At 40.8% G+C, this 23214-nt stretch overlaps 1 protein-coding gene across 2 annotated transcripts; it reads right to left on the bottom strand.

Annotated features, from left to right (window-relative positions):
• Positions 1–2094: 2094 nt before the first annotated feature.
• tradd (tnfrsf1a-associated via death domain) lies at positions 2095–22441 on the bottom strand. 2 transcript variants are annotated; one of them, XM_080438895.1, is made up of 6 exons: positions 22375–22441; positions 16830–16914; positions 10938–11100; positions 8231–8517; positions 5082–5241; positions 2095–3544 (listed from the first exon to the last, which is right to left on the bottom strand). In XM_080438895.1, the coding sequence occupies exons 2-6, from the start codon at positions 16860–16862 to the stop codon at positions 3252–3254; spliced, it is 936 nt and encodes a 311-aa protein (XP_080295021.1). In that variant the 5' UTR covers positions 16863–16914; positions 22375–22441; the 3' UTR covers positions 2095–3251. The 2 variants fall into 2 exon arrangements, with proteins under 2 accessions (XP_080295021.1, XP_080295022.1); XM_080438896.1 differs by lacking the exon at positions 16830–16914 and having other exon boundaries at positions 22375–22437.
• Between the last annotated feature and the right edge of the window lie 773 nt (positions 22442–23214).

Here is a 23214-nt window from a genome sequence, read left to right on the forward strand (position 1 = left end):
CCAAAATATCTCCCCCAAAAGATATTGAGCTTGTAGATCTGCTATTTTCAACCGAATGTTAACCCTAGAACAGGGACACTCAGGAGGCCTATAGGGTTCAAGTGGTTGAAAAAAACAACAACACTGATTACTGTTAATGTTTAACAAGGGCCTGATCTATGTAATGTACATATGTGTATGTGTGGTCAGTATATGTGTGTGTGTGTGTGTGTGTGTGTGTGTGTGTGTGTGTGTGTGTGTGTGGTGCTGTCAGTGTGTGTGTGTGTGTGTGTGTGTGTGTGTGTGTGTGTGGGGGGGGGGGGGGGGGGGGGGTATACTGTAGCAGAAAAGTGCTTGTGGTGTGTGTTTGCGTTGATGTGTGTTAAAAGCTTCTAATCCAGACGTGACATCTGGACCAGCAGCCAAGTGGAGTGAAGCCGCTGCAAGCCTCCACAATGGACTGTGCCCTGAGTGACACCATGAGCAACATTTAAGCCTTTTAGACTTCCGCCGTGGGACGGTGCCGCGCGGCTCCCAGAATAGCAGACCTACAAGCTCACAAGGCGCCGCGGACGCGGCGCCTTGTGAGCTTGTAGGTCTGCTATTCGGGCTTTAAAAAAATAAAATAACCTGGGTGCATGCAGCCCTTAATCAGTATCAGTACATTTTCTGTTTTACATGAGATAAAAAAAAACTCCCCCCTTGAACTCCAATCTCTGGCAGCTCACTGCCTCGTCTAAACCGTCCACTGGAAAGCACGTATGTCCAAAACTCGTACTTCTCAGGGGGAGAAAAAAAAAAGAACGTGTTGTTCCAATGGATTAATGTAGTTATTATTTAGTCACAAGCTCCTGTTAATACTTTTCATTGGTTAAATATTCATGAAACCCACACAGACACACTTGACCACTTTTCAACCTGGCCTCCCTATTTTAGGCCTATAGTATTGTAGGCAAAAAGAAAAGAAAAAGAAAAAACATTTTGACATGTTATTAAAATGTTTCAAAAATGTGCAAACAAATGTGATGTACAAGATTGTAGGTCGGCAATTTTTCCTACTTTTGTGTGACACTGTTATTCAACAAAGTATAATATATATATATATATATATATATATATATATATATATATATATATATATATATATATATATATATATATATATATATATATAAAAAGAAAACATAAAGTTGAAACATGGAGATACAAGGTTTCTTCCCTACAGTGACATTATGCAATGGGACATTTGCAAGCACATGCACATAATGTAGCAACCATACAATATCATTAATAATCAGTAGTACAGTTTAATCACAGGAGTGTGTGTGTGTGTGTGTGTGTGTGTGTGTGTGTGTGTGTGTGTGTGTGTGTGCGTGAGGTGGAGGAGAAAGAGAGAGAGTGACAGACAGAGAAAGAGCGAGAGAGAGAGAGAGAGGTGGGGGTGGGGGGGATTAATACACAACTACTAAATTATACCTGAGGGAATTTCCTCCCAAATTACGTTTCCACATTCCAATTACACTAATGCACCAAAACATCAAATACAAACATGATGTTTTACCATTTCATTTGATAACTGAATGGGCCCATTTAAATAAAAAAAAAGGAAGGAAAAAAAAGATAATCGCATTTCCATTCTTCATTAACAAAAACCCCCACCGACTGCATGTGTAGACCCCCACCCAACAGACTGCATCTGTAGACCCCCACCCACCCAACAGACTGCATCTGTAGACCCCCACCCAACAGACTGCATCTGTAGACCCCCCCCCCCGAACCAACAGAATGCATCTGTAGACCACCACCCAACAGACTGTAGACCCTCACTAACACACTGTAGAGTCATCTGTAGACCCCCACCCAATTGACTGCATCTGTAGACCCCCACCTAATAGACTGCATCTGTAGACCCCCACCCAACGTACTGTAGACCTCCACCCAACAGACTGCATGTGTAGACGGGCTTTAAAGCTGCAATCCATACGTTGCTTGGTGAACAAAACATCACATGAACGTTACAGACTGCAGCTTTAAAACAGGAGAGCACTTCAAAGTCACAAGGCGAGGAAAGTTTGCTGCTCAACAGCGTGAAACAAACAAAAAACGAAAACAGGCAGCATTTGCTGGTGTTTATGAAACAATGACAGCTCCTTCTCTATCAATACAGTAATTACTCACAAGTATAATAAAGAAAAAGTGAATTTTAAACACAAAAGTGACCACATACAATATTAGTGCATGTTAGTTCTCACACGCAGGTTAAGCACTTGTACACACACACACACACACGCATGCACACACACGCACGCGCACACAGGCTGCCACACACAAATATAAACATAGGAACGATTTTGAGTGTGCAGAATTCTGATATAAAAGAGAGAAGTACAAATTTAAGCCCCACCCCCCCTATATTGTTCCTTCACAGTTGCACACAAACATACACAGTACATTCCTCAGTGTTCATTTATTTCCAACTCAGGGCTTCTAGGGGTTCCCCGGCTAAATACCCCTGATATGGGTCTGTAACTCGGAGAGAGTATTGATTCTGTTTTTTACACAAACCTTCTCTTCTGGGGGGTCCCTGGCACAAAACATTTTCAGGGGGGGGGGGGGGGTCTGTGGCCAAATACAATTGTTGGGGGTCCTTGGCACGAAAAAGTTTGAGAACCACTGATTTAGAAGCCGGCATTTGTAGAATCGGCCGCAGGTCTAAATGGGTTAACCCATTAAGACCGGGAACACATCCGTGTCATTTTAAGATTTCTTTGGCCATTTCTTTTATGATTTTCTTTGGCCATACAATCTACAAGCTCATAGTATGAGCTTGTAGATCTGCTATTTTGTGAAAAATCGTGAAAATTGGTGCAAAACTTTGAGTACATATATTTTTTGAAACAACATTTTTAATTAAAATCTTTGCTTCTGCTGGGGGTCCCTGGAACTAAATATTTTGAGATGGGGGTCCACAGTAAAATACAAATAATTTTGGGGGTCCTTGACATGAAACGAACCACTGATATTATAGCAACATAGTTTTTTTTCTTTAAACTGTAAGGATTTAGAAGACATTTGTAGAATCCCCAGAAGCTTTAAAAAATATATATTGATTAACAAATTTTCATGATTTTTCAAAAATAAAACTTTTTGAATAGCCAAAGAAATCAAAAAATGACACAGATGCGCTAAATGAACACTGAGGATTGTACCGCGTATACACGTGTGCGACAACAGACAACGAACGAGCGAACGCGGCAGGTCAACGTCCGTCCTCATGGCTGCATGTCCAGAATGTTCTCGGCCAGGCCGGCGAGCTTGCAGTCCTCCAGGGCTCTGACGAGCCGGCTGAGGCGTGCCGCCCTGCCCTCGGCCTGGATGAACCGGCTGAGCAGCTGGTAGGCCTGCTCGTACAGGCCCTCCCTCTCGTACTCGTAGGCCAGGTTGTCCACGGCCGGGCCCTTCAGCGCCCGGCAGCTCTTGCCCAGGGCCCGGCCCACGTGCTTCCACTCGCGGCCCACGCAGTTCGAGAAGCTCTGCACGTCCGTCGCCGTCAGCATGCGGTCCTCTGATTGGGCCCACCCCCCACCACCCCGGGAAAAAAAAGGATCGAAGGAAGAAGGGGGGAAAAGCTGTTTAGGCGGAGTGTACTTGTCGTGAGTTAAGTCATACAGTGTAAAGGTTCGGTTTAAAGTTACTTTTGATATTGTTGCTGTCGGGCAGAAACCTCTTATCTCCATTCTTTAACTTGCGTGTTTTTCCGTAAATTAACTCCCTACTTGATCATACTACAGTGTCACACAAAAGTATCAGAAGTAGCAGATTTGCAAGCTCGAAACGCTGCGCTTGTTTTGAGCTTGTAGATCTGCAATTTTTGCTGTTTTTGAATTAGAATCCTGAAAAGTTCAAATTTTGGACATACAGTATGAGGTTTCCACCCGACAGCGAAGATATAATCCATCACTGGTATTTAACATCTTAGTTCTGAGAGTAAGTTAAGTTAATATCGGTGTAGGAAAAAAACCAATAGGTGCTCATCCCCTCAATAGGTGTTATATGATACGATCGGCATTTGGCACAAGCCTACTATACTAGGTAATTAGTAAGACAGTGTCGCTTGCCTAAAAGAACGGATCTACAAGCTAACAGACGCATCGTATCAGCTTGTGGATCTGTTCTTTTAGGCAAGCAACACAGTTATGACGCGATGGAGTATAAACTCTCTGGCATCTTTTGTTTTAAAATACAAGATGACTATAATTGTTTTTGTCAAGGCTGGTATGATAGACTTTAATGGTTTAAGCCAGCGTTTCCCCACACGTTTTAGCCATTGCCCCTTTCTACATCCCAACTGGGCTGATGTACACTGCCACACTGAAGGCATCACATGCACAAATAATCACAACACGTGTGACTAAATATTCAAGAGAGCACAACAATGTGGACATTTGAATTCAACTGAAACTACACTGTAACAAAGTTTCAACTAATTGCAGCAAAAGTTACACACAAGGCAAGGCAATGCAAGTTTATTTGTATAGCACATTTCAGCAACAAGGCAATTCAATGAGCTTTATTGTGCTTCACACTTTTAAATAGCAAAGAGGAAGGGTGAGGGAAACACTAACGGGCTCATTGGCAGAGAGCCATCATGAGAGAAGATGGGGGTAAATGCTGTCATAATGAAACCACATTAAATGAAAGAAAATGACATTCATTAAAATGACATGAAAGAAATTGCAGTTGAAGTGCATTTTGGGTACACTGATTGATTTATTAAAATGTAAGTTTTGAATTAAACTTTTACCAAAGTTTACAAAGGAAATGTTTTAGTTGGTGGTTTAATGGTGTAATTATTACATCCATTAAACCACCATTACATCTTTCTTCTCACCCACACCCCCTAAACTCTATAGACAGCTCAAGCACCCCAAGGGGTGTGCCTGCACCCCACTTTGGGGAATCCCTGGTTTAAGCCATAAAAAAAAGCTATTCTACTCTACTCTGAGGTGTTGCAGAGGAAGACAGAAGATACTTCATTGACTGGCATCCCCCCACGGCTCACACCAGAATAGGGATGCTAATGCTAATAATGCTGAACTTACCAAACACCCGCTTCTGGAACTTGAAACAGTTGCTGGGCAGAGGAGCCTCCTCCTGGGTGATGATGGTGGTGGGGGGGGGCTGCGGGGACTGGGGGCCAAGGGCCTGGTTCTGCAGCTGCTGCTCCAGATTATCAATCTCCTCGTCGCGCAGGCGCTCCGGCTGATCCACCACAACAAGATCAATAAGATAATTGAATAATTAATAAGAATACTTAATAAGAACAAAAACACTCAATAATGAGAATATTTATTTATTTATGTGTGTGTGTGTGTGTGTGTGTGTGTGTGTGTGTGTGTGTGTGTGTGTGTGTGTGTGTGTGTGTGTGTGTGTGTGTGTGTGTGTGTGTGTGTACCTGTCAAGTACCAACATGCAACAATCAAAAGTTTGTGTAAATGATCTTTCTTTTGTTAAAAAATAAGTGTTAAATAGCTCTATATTCTGATAGTAATCACTCCTATAGAGTGTTTGTTCAGTAACAGGGGTCTCTCCATCTCTTTAGTAAACAGAAAATGCATTTTCAGGTCAGGATACCCATTTCATCCAATCAGGAGAGAGCACTCCTCTCACCCAGAATACAGGATAACACATCAAATTGGAAGTGATTCAATGAATAAATAAAAACTGGAATTAGAACAATATAACATTGAAGCTGACAAATGGGTTCTTCTCCTTCCTGAAAAGGTTTAATGTTGTTGAATGTTTAAAAAAAATTAAACACTCTAAGCAATGATTACTATCAAAATGTAGAGCTTTAAGTTTATCTTTTTAACACCCAGCACCTTTAATAATCAATTGAATTAACCCCAAATATTGGGAATGTAAGAGACCATGGTAAATAATGTGTTCACATGACCAATTGTATTTGAATGATAATTGACACCTCAGGACTGAAGGATGTCCAGAGTCCAACCTGCTCACAGACATCAACCAATTAACATGTTATGGCGTCTAATGAGAGGTAATAAAGTCTACCATTCATTAACATAAGCTGAGTAATGCCTGATTTATACTTAGTTGCACGGCAGTGTCGCACATGAAAATAGCCGATCGAGCTTGTAGATCTGCTTTTTTTGTGTAGCTGTAGGTGTAAATTAGGCTTCATGAAAATGAAAGTGTGCACTTCTGTTACTATACTTGTGAGGGTCAAATGTTCGGACAAGTATAGTAGAATTAGAAAAATAGACATTGTGAGGATAATTTTCCTGGTCCTCACAAAATAAATGGTTGTTTTATTGTTTACATTTATTTTTAGAGGTAGGTTTACAATTAGGAAAAGATTCAGGATGCGGTTAGGGTTAGTGTTATAAGGAGACATTTAGAAGTTTAGGGCGTTGAGGGTTAGAGTTATGCCTGACTTATACGGTGTTATGCACCCAGTGTCACGACCAAAAATAGCTGATCTACAATGCTCACAATGTGACATGCTGTAAGCTTGTAGATCGGCTATTCTCAGTGTGCGACACTGGTGCTCAACAAAGTATAACTCCAGCTTTGCGGTTAGGATAAAAAAAAACAAAAGGCACAACATTTTTAGAAATGGCATTCATAAAACTGCTGTCCTAAAACGGGGATGAACTCACAGGTATAGTAATACTAACATGTGTGTGTGTGTGTGTGTGTGTGTGTGTGTGTGTGTGTGTGTGTGTGTGAGATTTCACAAAGATGATGCATGTCCTATTTTCGGTGCGTGACAGGCCGTGCAAACCGAGTCCAACTCAGGCATGAAGGTGACAAGCAGCGGCACACTGCTGTCGTTCCTACCTGTGAGGCGTGGATGCGTTACAGAATGGTAGTGGTTCACAAAGTGCGGTCCGAGGACCCCCCTTGGGTCCTTGAAGGGGTACCCAGGGGGTCCCCAGGAAGATTTGTTAAAATAGCATCAAAATCAATTAATCCTATTTTAGACTTTTATATTCAAATTTGTATTTATTTTTATTAGCGTGACGCGTTGAGAGGTTGTGGATGGACCTCTTGACATGAAAGTGCTTGAGAAACACTGATGTACAGACAGAGGTCCAGGATGCTGTGGTACCTTCCAGGGGACCACCAGGGGTCCATTTGCTTCCATTTGTACACTCTCAAGAGTTACAGACCTATAAGGGTCCATTTGGCTCAATTTGTACACTCTCAGAGTTGTTAACACAATTGGCTCGTGTTCGGGGGAGGGAAGCCGGGCGGGAACGCCAGGGAGGGTGATATTTGTCACTGCACGTACTCCTACAGACTGGGGCTGCGCCTGTCAGCAGGGAGTGTAGGGAGGGAGGAGTAGGACGAAAGCTTTACATCCTCCCAGTGGGGGCTCCTCACTGGCAGTTGAGTCAGTGGGATACAACAGCAGTGACAATACACAAATGTGTGTGGGGAGGAATTAATTGGGAGAAAAAGGGGTAAAAGAAAAACAGCATTGTAGATAGGTGCTGCGGTATCTCCCACTGTTGCCAGATTTTGTGAGAGGAATAAGCAAAGAGGTCTATGAAAACCAGCCGCGCGTAGCCAGACTATATCGAGTCTGGTGCCTCTATGAGGACGTTTTTTTTCCAAGAGGGCGGGATCAAAACAATAGCTCTGTACGCAATTGGTTAGACCTACGACCAACTACCAATCACAGTCTCCCATATTTAAATACTGGGCCCTGGAGCAGGAAATGGATTCTTAATGGAGCGGTGCCAGACCCAAATCGCAGAGGGCAATTTTTTTTGCACTGGCAGATTTGTCTGGTCCCAAGCTATATGAAAACAAGCCCAAAAGAAGTTACTAGGCCACATGAGCACTTTAAACATATACATTGGCTATATAGAAATAGCCGATCTACAAGCTCACGTGTCGCAATGCGGCGCGTTGTGAGCTTGTAGATATACTATTTTCCAAAAGAAAATCTCGAAAGATTTGTTGAAACATTTAGGCAAATCTGGTTTGGGGGTCCCTGGCACAAAATATTTTTAGATGGAGGGGGGGGGGGGGGGTGGAGTGCCGGGGGGTGGAGTGCCGCGCCACGAGCTTGTAGATCTGCTATTTTTGAAAAAGATTTGGTTTTTTTTGTTTTTGGTTTTTTTAAACTGTTTGGATTTAGAAAACATTTTAAAGAATGGCCTCAGGTCTTAATGGGTTAAACAAAAGTAGATTTAGTGGACGAAATGAACACTAGTACCTGAGAACAGTGGATGTGCTGTAGACAGAGCTCCAGGTCGTCCAGACAGTGGTCCAGTGTGTGCGCGCTGGCCTTCAGCTGCGTGATGACGGTGAAGTCCGGCGGGACGGCGTCGGCGAGCAGGCGGCAGGCGTGCTGGGACAGCGCCTGGTGGACGGCGCCCGAACCGTAGCTCTCCAGGAAGCGCTGGCAGGCCGACACCTCCACGAACTTCACCTCCACCCCCAGCAGGGGGTCGGCGTCGTGTAGTTTCAGGATCTCGTAGCCGCCGAGTCCACCTGCGGAGTCTGACGGCCGTGGGAAATGCTGTTTGGTCAAAGTCTTTCCCCTCTTTTTCTACCGTAACCCATTAAGACCGGGAACGCATCTGTGTCATTTTTAGATTTCTCTGGCTATTAAAAAATAGCAGATATACAAGCTCATAGCACGGCACCGAGCTATGAGCTTGTAGATCAACTATTTTTTGAAAAATCGTGAAAACGTGTGCAAATCTTTTTGTGCAATACATTTTTAACGTGAACATTTGTTACTCAAATCTTTGCTTCTGGGGATTATACAAATGTCTTCTAAATCCTAACAGTTTTTGGGGAAAAAAATACTTATATTACCCCCAAAATTATATGTATTTGTCCGTGGTCCCCCCCCCCCCCCCCCCATCTCAAAGGATGTTGTTCCAGGGACCCCCCAGAAGCAAAGAGTTGAGTCAATATACATATATTAAAAGATTTGCACAAATTTTCAAAAATAGCAGATCGACAAGCTCATAGAGCTATGAGCTTGTATATCTGCTATTTTTGAATAGCCCAAAGTATAAAATATGGATAAAGTGGTTACACAGATGCGTTCCCGGTTTGAATGGGTTCATTTGAGGCCCGGCTATCCCGCACGAGATACCACATTTCTACTGCTCATGTAAAGACAATTCCGGCTGTTCCACAGCCCACCAATGAGATGCAGACAGAGTGAGGACACTGTGAAATTGTGCCATTGTGTAATGAGCATGAGAGGATTATATGAAGGTAGAAAATGTGTGAAGTACTCCTTTAAGGCTAATTGCATTGTGCGATGGCACAATGCTTTCTCTCGAAACAAATGATGACTACTAACCCTACTAAAATGTCTACTGTATGTCATGTTGTTGAGCCACAGCTGTTGAAAGGGTCATGTAACATAGAATAAATTAACCACTCACCGCCCCATATACTTTGCCATTTGACGAATAGCAAAAATAGCTGATCTACAAGCTCGTAGCTCGAGCTCGTTGATCAGCTATTTTTGGAACACTTGGAGGAAGATTTTTGCCTGAGAGAGTACCAAAGTCCTGACATCAAATCCATGGCCCTTGGGTCACCGAAGTGCTTTTCCCATTCAATAGGCTCAAATACTTGTGTTTATCATGTATATCTGCTAATTCTAACTAATATGTCAATGTACTGTTATTGTTGACATTGTATCCATATGGGGGATTTGCTTAAGCATTCCCTGAATATATGCTTAGCAGGCTGCTTCGACAAAATTCAGTGAACATTCTTCCAAGAGCGGAGCTTTAACGCCAAGCTTAACTGTATTCCATTTGTGGCAATAAATGGTAAAATCTACTTTGACGTGAGTGTTTCTGATTGAAATTTTTAAGTTGACGATGAATTGTCACACAAATAATTGCGATTAACGATTTAATTGTGTTTTTGGCCATTGAACATTGGAACATATGTATACTATTTAGGTTTTTAGGCTTCATAATAAAAAAAAATGTACAGGGCAGATATGACAAATAACGTAAATATACAAAGAAATGACTGACACATTTAATAATATACTTTCATGAAAATGTAAAAACATTTCAAATGTCCATAGCTTGGTGACCATTGCTCTGATCCTTGGAACATAAGACTGGATGAGTAAATTCACACATTATTTAAATTTTGGAACACAGTTCTTATATGACGTGATGTTAAAAAAAAAAGTCTCTGGGAGTTTTGAATGGGAAAAACACTTGGGTGACCCCGGGGACGTGGTTTTGGACGTCAGCCTTCGGTACTATAGTGACGTGCCCAAAATAGGGGGCGCCAGGTCGAAAGCACTTTCTGCAAAAGCAAAGACATACAACTCTCATGATTAGCATGCTGCTGTAGCAGTGGTTGAAAGTAACTAAGTACATTTACTCAAGTACTGTACTTAAGTACAATTTTGAGGTACTTTTACTTTACTGAAGTATTTCCAATTGTCAATACTTTTACTTCTACTCCACTACATCTCAGAGGCAAATATTGTACTTTTACTCCACTACAATTATTTGAAAACTTGAGTCACTAGTTACTTTGCAGATATAAATTATTATATTATAAAACATAACCACTTTAGCCCTATTTTATACCTAGGCTATTTGAAAATAGCCGAGCTACAAGTTCACAAGCGACGCGTTGTGAGCTTGTAGATCTGCTATTTTCAAACATTTTGAAACTTTTGGTACTTTAAGTACATTTCAATACCAATACTTTTGTACTTTTAAATTCCGGACTTTTACTTGTAACAGTACTTACTTCTACATTGCAGTATTGATACTTTTACTTAAGTAAAACATTTGAGTACTTTTTTCACCACTGTGCGCCAGGTGGAAAGCAGTTAAGCTTCACGGATGCCATTCTGCATAAAGTAAAACGTACGACTCTCACGGTTGGCAGCTTGCTGCTGTAAGGCTTTACCGTACCTGTGAGCGTGAGCTTGATGACTTTGAAGACGATGAACTTTCCACGCTGGTCTTTGTAGAGGGAGAGCAGGTTCACCGAGGGGCACGACGACTGCACAAACAAGACCGCACATCCTGCCCAGGGCCCGTGATGCTGCTGCTCCACAGTCCGCTCTGCCATTCTCTGACCACAACACAATGTTCATATAATGGTTACTGTCAGGCAGAAACCTTGTATCTGAACATTTCATTTGATATTGGTTTTTTTTGGTGTAAAGTAGCCAAAGTACATTTTAGTACAATTTTGAGTTTTTTTTTTTTACTTTACTGGAGTATTTCCAATTTTCTGTACTTCTACTCCACTACACCTCAGAGGCAAATATTGTACTTTTACTCCACTACAATTATTCAAAAACTTTAGCTACTAGTTACTTTGTAGATATAAATCATTACATCATAAAACATATATTAACCACTTTAGCCCTATTTTATACCTAGGCTATTTGAAAATAGCCGATCTACAAGCTCACAACTTTTGTACTTTTACTCAAGTGACATTTTGAATGTGACATTCATTTGACATTTTACTTGTAACAGAGCATTTTTATATTGTGGTATTGCCAGTTTTACTTAAGTAAAATAGCTGAATACTTCTTCCACCACTGTTTCTTTTAATAAATCAATGCCCTATTTTCAGACTTCATTGTGCGAAAATACAATCAACAAGCTCACAACGGGTCGCTCTTGAATAAAAGTTATGTATCTGAGAAAATGTTTGCACTTTCCGCCTACAATAACATGCCCAAAACAAGACACCAGGTTGAAAAAATGGTTAGGTGTGTTTTATACATATTGAACCACTGAAAAGTATTAACAAGAGCTTGTGACTAAAAATAACTACATTGGATCCATGTGGAACACATGGTTCATTGTTCCATTCTCTGAAAAGTAACACTTTTGGACATACAAGGATTCCACTCGACAGCGAATGGAAGAAAAGAAACAATTAAACAAAAACACATTGTCTGATGATGCTCAGAGAGTAACACATGACGGTCTCCACAGCTGCTCAAGTGTGCCGCAATGAATCCTCTCTTAAGCCTGGAGTGACGCACAGAACCCGGCCAACGCGCAAGCGTTAAGCGCACGGGCGCTGCTCGACTTCCGCTCCCATGTTAATTAATGCAGTTGTTCTCACTGGCTGCGCACCGATGTTCTGCTCATGCACGGGAAGAAAATGTTTCCGTTTCGAGCTGAAAAATGTCAGATCTACATGCTCCTAGCGCGGCATGCTCTGTGCCGCGCTATGAGCTAACTGAATATTTTCTGTTTCCTAAGCTGGAGAGCCGGGGAGACCTGTTACTGAACAAACACTCTGTAGCAATGATTATTTACTAGAGCTATAATTTAACACTTTATTCTAACAAAAGAACGTCAACACATTTCGATTTGGGCTGCCAGACAGGGCCCTAGAGCAGCGGTTCTCAAAGTCCTTGAGGGGGTTTCAGCGGGTCCCCAGCTAAATGAGAAAAAGTTGAAACACTTTATATTTGGGCTTTAGCTTTGTGAGTTTGTAGTAGAGGTGTGCGTTGGCACTGCCCTCACGATTCAATTCGATTAGATTTCACCAGGTTACGATTCAATTCGATTAGATTTCACCAGGTTACGATTCAATTCGATTAGATTTCACCAGGTTACGATTCAATTAGGGGTGGGACGATATATCGATATCGCGATATATCGCAATACTTTCTCCCGCTATAACTAATCGATATACTGCCGAAAAATATCGATATATATTTTTTATAAAAAAAAAAAATGAAGTTTGTGATACGTTGTTTTTCCTACTCTGTATTTGTGTAATGATGATTTTGAACTGTTTGGTGCTATTTTATGTGTTTATGAATTGAATACAAGGACTATCGTGATATATCGTTGGTGAAATTTCATGCAATATATCGTGATATCGCAATATATCGATATTTTCAGATATCGTGATATATCGTTGGTGAAATTTCTTGCAATATATATTGAATATCGTGATATCGCAATATATCGAATATCGTGATATATATTGTTATCGTGGGCCTAATATCGTATCGTGAGGTACCCATATAGTCCCACCCCTAGATTCAATTCGATTAGATTTCACCAGGTTACGATTCAATTCGATTAGATTTCACCAGGTCACGATTCAATTCGATTAGATTTCACCAGGTAACGATTCAATTCGATCTACGATGCATCACACTTTTCTAAATGACTGCACAACATGGCAGCTTTTTCATCAATCAATACAAGCAGTCAGATATAATGAACAACATGTACATCTGGCTGGTGCTCTGTGCAATTAGCAATATGATAATACAAAAAAGATTATTGATGTTATTTGTGAATCGATTCATAATCGTCCATGTCCGCATTGCGTTTAATCTATTAATCGATTATTTTTGACACCACTAGTTTGTAGATCAGATAGTTCCACGGCCAAATAAGCATTCATTTAGGGTTCCTTCCTTGACATGAAAATGTTTGAGAATCACTGTTCTACAGATACAAATATGGAACCATGTGGATCCTGAGATCCACATGATTCCACATGATCACACGGCGTGGCTCCAATGTGGATCTGGGATTCCATGTGGCCAGCCTGTGAAGTCAGCCGTCTATGAATTATGACCCCCACATTTAGACAAGGTTTCAGCCTGATCAGAACACCATTGATTTCCATTATGAAATTAAAAGTTTAAATGTTTCAAAAAAGTATAAAACATGTGTGAACGAATTTAGCAGAGGTACAGTACTTCTGTGGCTTTCTGGCAGTGTGCACAAGAAATGTGCTGATCAGTCCAGCGGTTGGCAAGATTAGCTACGGACACTTCCAGACTTTTACTTGTAACAAGAGTATTTCTACATTGCAGTATTGATACTTTACTCAAGTAAAAAATGTGAGTACTTTCTCCACCACTGCTTATAACGTTAAAGTTTCTCATCTCTCTTACAAACAGCTAGACTTCTGCACGCCGTAAGAACTCGCAAAGCCAAGGCTTGCTCTCCACGTCACTCACAGAGACATCGGGATGGCTTTTCTACCGTCAACAAACGTCCAGACTTCCCTCTACTCTCCCCAGTACTGTCAAGAGTTCCCCTGCTTTCTGATTCCCACAGAAGACAGATCCTTCCTTTTCCCCTGATGATGTATATTGAAAGGTGGCCAATTCTTCCATCAAACTGCCAAAGTGGCTTCTTAACCCATCTAGACCGGGAACGCAGTGCGTGTGTCATTTTAAGATTTCTTTGGCTATTCAAAAATAGCAGATCTACAAGCTCATAGCGCGGCACCGAGTGCCACGCTATGAGCTTGTAGATCTGCTATTTTTGGAAAAATCGTGAAAGTGTGTGCAAATCTTTGAATATATACTTTTTAAAGCGAACATTTTTTACTCTGTTACAACTTCTGGGGGTCTCTGAAACTACATATTTTGAGATGGGGGTCCACGGCCAAATACATATAATCTTTGAGAAATTACATATGTTTTTTTCAAAAACTGAAGACATTTGTAGAATCCCCCAGAAGCAAAGATTTGAGTTACAAATGTTCCCTTTAAAAATATATATATTCCAAGACCCACGATTTTTCCAGAAAATAGCAGATCTACAAGCTCATAGCGCGGAGCTTGTAGATCTGCTATTTTTGAATAGCCAAAGAAATCTTAAAATGACACAGATACGTTCCCTTCCCGGCCTTAAGGGGTTAACAGCAATCCTAAAGTTATCAGGCCCCCGTCAGCTGTCACCAGCTCCAGATTTATCAGCTCCTCTGAGCCAACTCTGAGAGTGACCACAGATCCATTCCCCGCCACACGATGCCAAATCTAGGATTCATATTATGAGTCAGTATTAAGGCTTCGCTCAGAACAGTGTTAATGTCGTCGACTAAAACTATGACAAAAAATCAACTACCTTTTTTCACTGACGAAAAGAACTAAATAAAAAACTATAATGACTAAGCTATGACTAAAACTACTGTAAATATATTGACAATTTTGTCAACTAATACAAAGACTAAAATGGGAGGAGAGATAATGAAGAGGAGAAGAGAAGTCATTTTATGCTAAGGTTGAATTTTATTCAAAGGACTATGACTAAAAGTAAACCAAAATTTGATGTCAAGATTAACAGTGCTTTGTTCAGAAGACTTTGTTTCCCAAATATCTGTTTCTCAACCTTGTTTCATTTCAAGGACCCCCAGTTTGATATGCATCAGGCCCCCATTTCATACCATTTTTATCTCTAGGATTCCAATCTACACTGGAAATTCCTCTAGTGTTATTTTAAGAGTGTAGTATAACACAGACCCATAATGGTCCATTTGGACCTCTGGTGGTCCCTGGTTGTGAGCTTGTAGATCTGCTATTTTCGGCAGGCGACACACCGTCTTACAACAAAGTATAAAATAGGCTTCGGTGTCCGAGTGTCCAGAATGAAACGAATCTTTAGAATCGATATGTGAATCACATTTCATATTACAGTACATAGGAATGTGGTTCAAATGTGATTAACAGAGATCTGTTTCCCATGTGGTTATACTTTTCAGGCTTGATAAAACCAATTTGATTACAATCTATTCTGGATAGGCCAGACATTGGATTTGGGCCTCCAGTCTGAACATACAGTATACCAGTCAACCAGCACTACAACCATTCATCTCCACTGTGAAGTTCACTTTCTTAGCAGCAGACACTGCTAACAATATTGACATTACACCAGTGGTTCTCAAACTTTCTCATATCAAGGACCCACCGAATTGATATGTATTCTGATGAAAATGTTTTGTGCCAGGGACCCCCAGAAGAATTTGATTTATGTTTAAAAAATACAAAATTATTCAAAAGTTTCCAAACATGTGATATATATTTTTTAAATCTTCAGAAATAGCAGACTTTGTGCCATGCAGCAAGCTAGTACATCTGCAGTTTTTGAATAGCCAACGCATAAATGGATAAAGTGCTTGAAATGATTGTGATGCTGTATTAACAAATCCTGCTGGGGACCCCCTGGAACCCCCTCAAGGACCTACTTTGAGAACCAATGCATTACAGCATTTTGTTTTTTTGTTGTTTGTCATTGATGATTTGTTACACACATTCCTACTGAATGCCATCACTGTCATCACTATTAGTGTTATTATGGCTCATCTATATTATGTAGTAGTACCGTACAATGGTGTTGCTTGCCAAAAGGAACAGATAGGCATTGTCAGCTTGTAAATCTGTTATTTTTGGCAGGCAACAATCTTGCACGATAGAACCATGCAAGATTCCATCTGAACAAACTTAATTAATCTCTTCTATTCCAACCTCACTACAGATGCACAACCTTTAACCCTTTAAGACCGGGAACGCATCCGTGTAATTTTTTTTTATGTATTTGGGCTATCTGATCTGGGCTATTTGATCTGAAGAGCTTGTAGATCTGCAATTTTTTTTTTAAAGAATCGTGAAAATGTGTGCAAATCTTTTAATATATATATACATTTTTAACTCAAATCTTTGAATCTGGGGGACAATATAACGGGGTCCCTGGAACAACATATTTTGAGATGTGGGTCCGCAGCCAAATACATGGCATTTTGGGGTTCCTTGACATGAAAAAAGTTTGAGAACCACTGATTATAGCAACATAGGGGTTTTCAATTAATTGTTAGGATTTAGAAGACATTTGTAAAATCCCCACAAGCAAAGATGTGAGTTAAAAAAAAATCACTTTAAAAATATATTCAAAAGATTTGCACACATTTTTTTAATAGCCAAAGAAATCTAAAAATGACACACAGATGCGTTCCCGGTCTGAATGGGTTAAAGAGGTGACACAAACATGACATATCAAAACAAATGAAACGAAACATGTCACCTTCTTTAACGGAATACTTGGCAACGATGCCATTTGGGGACCAAAGGTTTAGCAGACACAGGATGCTGTTGTCCAGAATGTCCACCTGGAAGGACAAAAAAGGACAAAAAAATGAAAACTGTGCAGTGTTACTTGTGTTTTGGGGGGTAAACCAATAGCCGAGCGGTTAGGGCGCGTACCACATGGGCTCTAATGCCTGACAGCTAGTCCCTGGTTCAATTCCCCCGCTGGCCAGACCACTTGCTGCATGTCACTGCCCTACTCTCTCTCTCTCTATGTTTCATGTCTCTCTCTACTGTACCCATTAACCCATTAAGACCTGGAACGCATCTGTGTCATTTATTGTTTCGAGCTAAAAAGCATTATTTTACACTTTGGGCTATTCAAAAATAGCAGCTATACAAGCTCATAGCGCGGCACCGAGTGCCGCGCTATGAGCTTGTAGATCTGCTATTTTTTTTAAATCGTGAAAATCTTTTAAAGCGAACACTTTTTAACTAAAATCTTTGCTTCTGGGGGTCCCTGGAACAACATATTTTGAGATGGGGGTCCGCGGGAAAATACATATCATTTTGGGGGTCCTTGACACAGGTTTGAGCACCACTGATATAGAAACATGCATTTTTCAGAATACTGTTTACTGGATTTAGAAGACATTTGTAGAATCGGCTTCAGGTCTTAACACATTCCCTGCCAGAGGGTTTTTTTAATTTTACTTCCCCCAGTGCCAGTGTTTAATTTTTTTTTTTTTTTTTTGAAAAACGGTTATACTCGTGGATGGATTTTTTTGGCAGTAAACGGGTGTATTTGTCATCAACGGTTATACTCGTGATTGGCAGGTAAAGTGTTTAATGGGCACCGTTGTACAACGGAGAATACAAAACGGCTTTATCGGAGAACCAGACGAATCGATTTAGTTGATTATTTAAAAAAAATCTATTTCAGTCAGATAAGTCACGAAATGATTGAGACCAATAATAGCTTGAGAACATTTTATTTATGAAATGTAAATAGAAGTGTGAATATTATATTTGATCTTGGCGTTCAGGCTCTGCTATACATTACTCCCTGCTCAGCACATTAGCATACTACCATTTAAGAGCAGGGAGATATACATCTATTACACCCCCCCCCTCCCCGCCCCCCCAGGGGAAAACAGAACCCTTAGGGAAAGCAGAGCCTACCGGTGCAACACTGACGGCAATGAATCAATCAGGTGAGCTTAAAGGACAACTTTGGGTTATTTTATTAGTTTGTAATGATAATAATTAAAAGATGAGCGTTAAAACAAAATCATGCCAAAACGTGAATCTACCTGTTACAGCACCACCATGAGGCTGATTTGAAAAATGTAGGCTGCATTCATGACTATTTACCAATGGACCGAATGCCTCCGCCCGCAGTTAAAAATCACTAAAATCACTCCAACGATAGAAAGCAATACATGATTTTTTTTTAACATCTTTTAATTATTATCATTAAAAACTAATAAAATAACCTTTGTTGTAAAAAAACTAGGTTGTCCTTTAAGTAGACCGCCAATTTGGTCAGATGCTTGACACATACTGAACAGTGCATCGCCCACATGCGATGCACACGTGCTGCACATGCGTATATAAACCTCTCAAGTGTATCTGCCTGAACTTAGCTCGCACGCTACGCATCATTAGAATTTGTTCTGCGTCGGTTCATGATATATAGATTTGAAACGCTTCTAGATTATTCATACATACATACAGTACATACAAATACAAGAACGCTCGCACCCGGGTCAAATCCGGCGACCTCGGAGCGGTCGCCAACAGGTATTCCTAAAGGTAACCTCAGTAAAACTATGCCTAAACCTAACCTTATTCCTAAACGTAACCTCAGTAAAACTATGCCTAAACCTAACCTTATTCCTAAACGTAACCTCAGTAAAAACTATGACTAAAACTAACCTTATTCCTAAAGGTAACCTCAGTAAAACTATGCCTAAACCTAACCTTATTCCTAAACGTAATCTCAGTAAACTATGCCTAAACCTAACCTTATTCCTAAACGTAACCTCAGTAAAACTATGCCTAAACCTAACCTTATTCCTAAACGTAACCTCAGTAAAAACTATGACTAAACCTAACCTTATTCCTAAACGTAACCTCAGTAAAACTATGCCTAAACCTAACCTTATTCCTAAACGTAACCTCAGTAAACTATGCCTAAACCTAACCTTATTCCTAAAGGTAACCTCAGTAAACTATGCTTAAACCTAACCTTATTCCTAAACCTAACCTCAGTAAAACTATGCCTAAACCTAACCTTATTCCTAAACGTAACCTCAGTAAAACTATGCCTAAACCTAACCTTATTCCTAAACGTAACCTCAGTAAAACTATGCCTAAACTTAACCTTATTCCTAAAGGTAACCTCAGTAAAACTATGCCTAAACCTAGCCTTATTCCTAAACGTAACCTCAGTAAACTATGCCTAAACCTAACCTTATTCCTAAACCTAACCTCAGCAAAACGAATACAAGAACTGGGGGCGAGCGGTCCACGGAAAAATGGGGGCGAGCGTGTTTTGGGGCGAGCGTTCCGGCTACCATACATACTGTACGTACATACATACATAATGTCTGTACATATATACATAATTATAAACTGTACATAACATGCATACATACATACTGTAGAACCATATGAGGACATACATACATGCATGCATACTGTACATAAGACGCATACATACATACGTACACAAACACACACACACACTGGTGAAAACAGCGGATGTGAACAAATAACTCCGACAGATTTTTGATCCGGAGTTAACAGTCCATCATTGTTCAATCCTTATTGCCCCTTGAACCCTGTCCCTTCCCCTCGAATCGTTCATTACATAAATACACACTTAATCCCAGCCCCCCCCTCCCCTCCCCTCCCCTCCCCTCCCCCCCCACCTCTACTCTGGGGTCTGAACCAGTCAGTCTATAACATCTCTCATCACACGTGCTGGTGTTTGGGGGTCAGTCCAACGTGACACCGGTCCGTGTGGCTGTTGATGCATGCTAGGACTAGAGAGCATCATCCATAACAGCTGGATTACATAAATTATTATTCCTCATGTTCACACTAATACTTCATATTTAGCACCGCGAGTCATCAGGGCCTTAACCCATTAAGACCGGGAAAGCACCTGTGTCATTTATTTTTAAGATTTATTTTGGGCTATTCAAAAATAGCAGATCTACAAACTCATAGCGCGGCACTCAGCTTGCAGATCTGCTATTTTTGAAAAATCTTTTAAAGCGAACATTTTTAACTCAAATCTTTGCTGCAGGGGGCCCCTGGAACAAGATAGACAGTTGGGGGGTCCGCGGCCAAATACATATAATTTTGGGGGTCCTTGACATGAAAAATTTTGGGAACCACTGATTATAGCAACCTATTTTTTTTCTTTTTACTGTTAGGATTTAGAAGACATTAGTAGAATCCCCCAGAAGCAAAGACTTGAGTTACAAATGTTTGCTTTGAAAAATATATATACATTCAAAGATGTATACACATTTTCACGATTTTTCAAAAATAGCAGATCTACAAGCTCATAGCGCGGCACCGATATGAGCTTGTAGATCTGCTATTTTTGAATAGCCCAAAGAAACCTAAACATGACACGGATGCGTTCCCGGTCTTAAAGGATTAAAGAGAATCTCATATGTCTCTACCAGTAGATACTGTAGAAGTGTGTGCTGCTGCTGGTGGTGGTGGTGACGGTGGTGAGATTAATAATTCCCCTGGCTGTTTTATGAGGATTAAAATATGTCATCAAAAGCTTAAAACATTATGTCGCTCGTATGGTTCTCAACTGGGGGTCTGAGGACCCCCCGGGGGTCCTTGACGGGGTTCCAGGGGGTCCCTCCCCAGCTAAATTATAGCTAGAAACCGAATGGACCCGCTTGAGGCCTGAATGGTACAGTAGAAATTTTTCATAACTCCATCCCGGGGTCCGCCACAGCTTAAAGCGTGCGCCAATAGGCCTTGCGCTAGATCGCATATTTTAATAGCTTTTTTTGTTGTTGTGAGATCTGACGTTCATAGTGACAGAACACTATGCAACGTGATTGTCCTGAATGCGCCCCACCGCAAGTCTCGCTAGACGAGACTGAAATCTCGAGATTTCAATCTCGTCTAGCGAGACTTTCTGCTGTACCACTCATCCTAAGATTTCATAACATCATAGAAAAGGTAAGAAAACCGTGGGCCAAAACTCCCCTTTAAAGGAGGAGTTCACCCCAAAAAAATCTTATTTTCTATCAATCACACACCCCATGAAGCCTTGATTTCATGGATTTATTTTAGTTTTTTTGTATTTCCGGTAGGAGACACAAATAATCTACTTTCTCTCATTTGTACACTCTCAGAGTTACACACCCGTAAGGGGCCCCCTCAATGAACCATGAGGGTCCCTGGACCACACTTTGAGACCCACTGGTGTAGCAGAGTGTTTCCAGTGAGCCAAAATGCTCAATATCAGCACCCTGGCTCTGTTTGACCAGAAATGGAACAGAGCCTTCATTAGCATCATTGGTAACACTGACTCTGTTTGACCAGAAATGGAACAGAGCCTTCATTAGCATCATTGGTAACACTGACTCTGTTTGACCAGAAATGGAACAGAGCCTTCATTAGCATCATTGGTAGGCTGGGCATGACCTGGGATGTTGGTTGTCTAGGAAGTTGACAACCGGAAATGGTTGCATTTGGCGGAAGTACCGCCCAAGGAAATGACGTTGATGCTTTACAAATCTGTTAACATTCTCCGTGAATGAAACGAGTGTTGTGATTGGTCAAAAAATATCGTTTCCGGGGGAAACGAAAATCCTGTCCACTCAGGACTTCCTAGACACTCGCTGCTTTAGGTTGTGACCAGGCTCTTCTTTTCGCAGATGAGTGAGGCTGGGACCGAGGTTACATCATTGGTAACACTGACTCTGTTTGACCAGAAATGGAACAGAGCCTTCATTAGCATCATTGGTAACACCTGTGAAGGTCTTTACAGCAGGGGTCTTCAACGTTTTCAGGCTAAGGACCCCCCTAGCTGAGACAGAGATGAAGCAGGGACCCCCTCTACCTCTATAGTGTATAAAATTGAGTTTCAGATAAACTCAGCGCGAGGCATTGTGAGCTTGTAGATCTGCTATTTTTGGCTAAAGTTCTCCTCAGAAAGGGGATGCTAGGGTTGAAGTTGTTAATGTAAAAAAAAATCAAAAATCATATCACACAAAGATTTGGCGGACCCCCTGTAGTAACTCTGAGGAGAGGACCCCCTAGGGGCCCTGGACCCCCTGTTGAAGACCTCTGCTTTACAGTATGGTTGCTGACTGTGCATAGAGAGCATATTAAAACACACTAACGAAAGTTTTTAAACTGCACAAAAAAGGGACAAAACTTATGAAATAAAAACCTCTCCAAACATGGTTTCTACCTCATCATTGTGTTCTTTATGTGATATATGGAATGGTTATAATTCGTTACGTTAAACAAGCCCCGCGCCACACTTTTCTTACCTTTTTAGAAGAAAGTTTGTTGAGTTATTGTTCGGTTTGTTTCTCTGCTTCCTCCTCCTAAAAGCTCACGCCCACCGGAGGGGGTTTCGCGGCGTGTGATTGGCTGGTGGGGGAGTCAAGACGCGCTCTGATTGGTGGGAGAGGAACGTGACGTGACTGACGGGAAGGAAGTGGTGGCTGGAGGCCTCGAGAGGTATTTATACTCCGTTAGTACCACGGTGTCGCGCGTCCCAAAAAAACAGTGGTGTAAAGTAAAGTAAGTACATTTACCTCAAGTACTGTACTATAAGTACAATTTTGAGGTACTTTTACTTTACTGGCGTATTTCCAATTTTCAGTACTTTTACTTCTACTCCACTACATCTCAGAGGCAAATATTATAACTTTTACTCCACTACACTTATATGAAAACTGTAGTTACCAGTTACTTTGTAGATTTTGATTATTATTACAAAACATACATTAACCACTTCAGCCCTATATACATTTCGGCCATTTGAAAATAGCAGATCTACAAGCTCACAATGCGTTGCCATTGTGAGCTTGTAGATCTGCTATTTTTTAAGATTTTTATACATTTTATACAACATTATGCATAATGACTACTTTCTGCTTTTGGTACTTTAAGTACATTTTGATACCAACACTTTTGTACTTTTACTCAAGTAAATTTTGAATTCCGGACTTTTACTTGTTATTTCTACATTGCAGTATTGATACTTTTACTTAAGTAAAACATTTGAGTACTTTTTCCACCACATAGATCTGTTTTATTTTTATTTTTTAAGACCAATGTTTTATAAGCTGTACTGTACCCACTGCCAAACGTGTGATTTGTGT

The sequence above is a fragment of the Gymnoscopelus braueri genome (genome assembly GCF_963280865.1).
Source record: "Gymnoscopelus braueri genome assembly, chromosome: 1".
NCBI classification, from domain to species: domain Eukaryota; kingdom Metazoa; phylum Chordata; class Actinopteri; order Myctophiformes; family Myctophidae; genus Gymnoscopelus; species Gymnoscopelus braueri.

What these genes read in the sequence shown, in the direction of transcription:
- tradd (XM_080438895.1), bottom strand. Translation starts at nt 16,862, where the DNA reads ATGGCATCGTTGCCAAGTATTCCGTTAAAGAAG. An exon ending in CAAGTATTCCGTTAAAGAAG is followed by an intron (nt 11,101 to 16,829) that starts GTGACATGTTTC and finishes TGTTGTGGTCAG; the next exon opens with AGAATGGCAGAGCGGACTGT. An exon ending in AGCACATCCACTGTTCTCAG is followed by an intron (nt 5,242 to 8,230) that starts GTACTAGTGTTC and finishes GTGGTGGATCAG; the next exon opens with CCGGAGCGCCTGCGCGACGA.